At 43.0% G+C, this 3800-nt stretch overlaps 1 protein-coding gene across 2 annotated transcripts; it reads right to left on the reverse strand.

The window, feature by feature from the left end:
* On the reverse strand, positions 1 to 3436 carry marcksa (myristoylated alanine-rich protein kinase C substrate a). 2 transcript variants are annotated; one of them, XM_034288008.1, is made up of 3 exons: positions 3045 to 3436; positions 1412 to 1891; positions 1 to 1378 (listed from the first exon to the last, which is right to left on the reverse strand). In XM_034288008.1, the coding sequence occupies exons 1-3, from the start codon at positions 3138 to 3140 to the stop codon at positions 1229 to 1231; spliced, it is 726 nt and encodes a 241-aa protein (XP_034143899.1). In that variant the 5' UTR covers positions 3141 to 3436; the 3' UTR covers positions 1 to 1228. The 2 variants fall into 2 exon arrangements, with proteins under 2 accessions (XP_034143899.1, XP_010881165.2); XM_010882863.5 differs by having other exon boundaries at positions 1 to 1891; positions 3045 to 3435.
* Between the last annotated feature and the right edge of the window lie 364 nt (positions 3437 to 3800).

A 3800-nucleotide genomic window follows, 5' to 3' on the forward strand; every position in this document is an offset into this window, starting at 1 on the left:
TGAAAGGGACAGATGCTGCTCAAATTTTATTCACATTTATTTTTGCTTTTAGTGTGCTCACAGAAAATTAGAACACCTTAAGCAGGAGTTTAATAGCAATTTTTTGTAAGCAAAGTTACATTCCATCTCTAAGTCAAATTGGTCAAAGCTTCTCCAGTATTTACAAAAGAAAAGAGACAAGATGCTACACAAACATTGCATCTGATAGAGATTCCTTAATTTGTCAAAGACCACTGAAAAAAGCATTGTCTGCTGTAATCAAAACATACCACAGTATATAAACAGTAACCATTCCACTTATCACAGCTTGGTTGAGTTCAAAAATTGCTTAAAAGGTCTTCCAGGATGAATTTGTTTTTGTTATTTTACAAAAATGAGCGGGTGGAAAAAGAGCTGCAAACTTCATGTGCTTCTTGAGATCAAGATTTCATTTGTACAATAATCACAGTTAAAAACACCCCGCCTATACATACTTACACTTTATTAAGGTCATAAAACCAGCAATAAACAATAAAGCCTATACAACTTGTATTTCTACTGAATCACTGACTGGTACAGCTAATGAGAGAAGTGAAAAGCTCCTATGATATTTTTTCAATGTCTTCCTAAACCTAGCTCTGGGAGTTGTATTTTTTGTTGTCTGATGGTGAAAATGACTTAGTGTTGTAAACCGCATGGTACTCTCATGGTACATAGATGTTGGTTGTTTCATTATCATTTTTTAAGAATATTCTTCACATCATAGTCTGTGGCAAATTCCCAGGCACACACGTGCCAACGCCAAATACCCCCCCCACCCCAAAACCCCCTTCATTTACATCTAAACTTTATCCCACCTCCTTCATACCATGGGCATGTCCATACATTTTGACAAGTTTACATTTTGTATAAAAATGCAACAAAAAAAAAACATTAATACTGATGCAAAAAAAAATATATGGCAGAGTGTGGATGTATTTTTTTTTCTGTAGTATTACGTTTCTAAGCCACCCACCTCTCTGCCCATTGGAATGGTAGTAATGGACCGAGGTGGGTTTTGTGGAGGGGAGAGTGGGGGAGGGAAAACCAAAAAAAGAAAAGCTTTAAAATATCCCTGGTTGTAGACAAGTTCTCCAAAGCCAGGAACTGGCACCACTCCAACATACAAACAGGGAAGTGTTCTTTGATTATCTTTTTTTTCTCTCTTTTTTAATTTTTATTTCTTCTGTTTTTCTTGGTTGTTCCGGCCTTACTCAGCAGTGGCCTCTGCAGCAGCAGGGGCTTCTGGACTGGATGCGGCCTCTGCTGCAGGCAAGGCCTCCTCCGTTTTGGGCGCCTCCTCCGCGGCGGCCTCGGTCGGCTCCTCTGCCTTTGGCTCCTCGACAGCCGCCTTGGCCTCCTCCGCGGGTGCTGCCGCTTCCTCAGGCTTGGCCTCCGCGGGGCTAGCCGCTTCCTTAGCCTCCTCCCCGGCGGCGGCCTCCCCCTCGGCGGGCTTGGAGCCCTCCTCCGCAGCGGCCTCCGGGGCCTCGGCCTTCACCTCCTCGGTGGACGTGGCAGCATCCTCCCCGTCGGCGGCCCCATCGCCCGTCTCCTTTTTGGTCTTCTTGAAGGAGAAGCCACTCAGCTTGAAGGACTTCTTGAACGAGAAGCGCTTCTTCTTCTTCTTCGGGGTCTCGTTGCTGGCTGAGGGCGTGGCTCCTTCCTCGGGCTTCGCGGCATCGCCCTCGGCAGCCGGAGACGCGGCCTCAGCGTTCTCGGCCTTCTCCCCGTCCACTACTGCCACTTCTGCGGATGCGGCCTCCTCTTTCGGGGCATCCTCTGCTGTGGCACTGCCATTGGCCTGCACCTCCTCCTTACCCGCCTCTGCGGCCGCAGGAGAGGCATCCCCATTCACTTTCACGTGACCGTTTTCCTGAGGAGAAATGGAAGTTCATTAACATCATACAGGATAGGATAGAAACACGACCAGTGATGTGGGCCATTACCGCTCAGTGGCACAAGGGGCAGCACAGCACTGAGATCAACCAGGACAAACGCAAAAGTGTAATTTTAAAAATGTTGACCCCTTATAGTATCATTCGGGCATTTACGCCCAGGTACTTTATTCCGCAAGTTGCCACTACAATACAGTTTTTCGAGGTTCATTGTTGGAACATTTTACTCAAACATAGGCAACAATCAGCCGATACTGGTAATGGCCAGGAAGGCACCGTTTCGGGTGGTTCACTAGGGGGCGACACACATCTACCACAATCTCCTCTCCGAAGCGCAAAAGCAGCTGCTCATTAAAACAGCAGATGCTCATTAATACAGCAGATCACGAAGAGCATCGCTCAAATGGACACCAAAAAACTAATAAGAACCTTCAAAACGATCAGATTTACTAAAATACAGTATAAAACAACTACTTTCCACTATTATCATCTATAGAAGGGCGGATAATTCGAAATTTGTCTCAACCGCCTTCAGTGTGATAGTAACCATCCCTGCTCTACTCAAGCATCTGTAACAAAAGGCGTGGTGGAGTTAGCTAGACCGAGGCAAGCCATTGTTGGCGTCGTGCATCTATCCGATAACCTAACCGATAGCCTCAAGGTATACATGCTCAGTTTCAATAAGTTAACACAAACGCGATTGAAACTTAATTGATCGAATGCCATTTAACTACACATGGCAACTAATGGATCCTCGTGACAAGTACTAATTTCCACTGTCTCACAATCCAAGAAATTTAAACAAAGGCTTCAACCCAGTGTGTAAATCCGCACACATCACATTTCAATCAATGAGAACTAGCAATCAACAGCATTTGTTTCCAAACAAATATCAAAATCAGTTTGGTTATTATAACAAAAAAACATGTAAGAAAATGCATTCGAAATCAAGGATTAATGTTTTATTAAATAATCAACGTAAAAGACATGCTCCAACATCAATCCGGCATGCGTCTCGTGCTACGTGCACACAATAACGCACAGAGAAAACCTAGCCGCAACCAACATGTATGCATTGTTTTTTATTCTTAACTCTTATTAAAAAAATATATATATATTAATAGCATTTACCTGGCCATTGGTCTTGGTTGGTGAAGCGGCAGCCTCTCCTGGCTTTTCAACCGCGGTTTCGCCTTTTGCAGCTGTCTTGGAGAATTGCGCTCCCATGCTTTCGCTCCAACAAAGAAACTCAACCGATCCAAAAACGAACAAAGACCAATAGCCTATTTTTTAATGCAAACTCTTTGCGAAGATTCCTCTTGGAAATGTTTACTTGAGAAGTAATTAAAGTCCAGTCACAGTGAACAAAATTGGAAAATTGGAGGAAAAAAACTGCCAAGTGAAGAGAAGTAATAAAAAAATCCCAGATTTGTGGCTGTGTCGCTGTAGACAGGATGGAAAATGGAGAAATTTCCCTTGTCGCTAATAAGATGCGGAGTCCAACGCCCAAGTGCACAGATGAATGGGCATTCCGAGCGATGACGGCATCCGCGCTCAGATCTAGCCAATCAGAGTCCTCAAACAAAAAGTGGGCATGGCTTAAAAAACGAGTGAACAATGGATTTTTAGCAGATTGTAACAAATCTGAAAAATCGACTTGTTGCGGGTAACAAACGTTACTTTAAAAATCACAAAATAAAAAATACTCGTTCCAGAGGATTTTTTTTATTTTTATAATGCGCGTAAGGTTTGGAAGGCGTTTTAGTCATTTATTAAAAAAAAAGTGAGACATAATTAGGCAATATTCATTAAATGTGATCCCTGTTACTAATGAAACTATAATTTGTTACAATTACATCAAATGTGCATTGCTATTTGATTTTATGT

The sequence above is a fragment of the Esox lucius genome, chromosome 18 (assembly GCF_011004845.1).
Source record: "Esox lucius isolate fEsoLuc1 chromosome 18, fEsoLuc1.pri, whole genome shotgun sequence".
NCBI classification, from domain to species: Eukaryota; Metazoa; Chordata; class Actinopteri; order Esociformes; family Esocidae; genus Esox; species Esox lucius.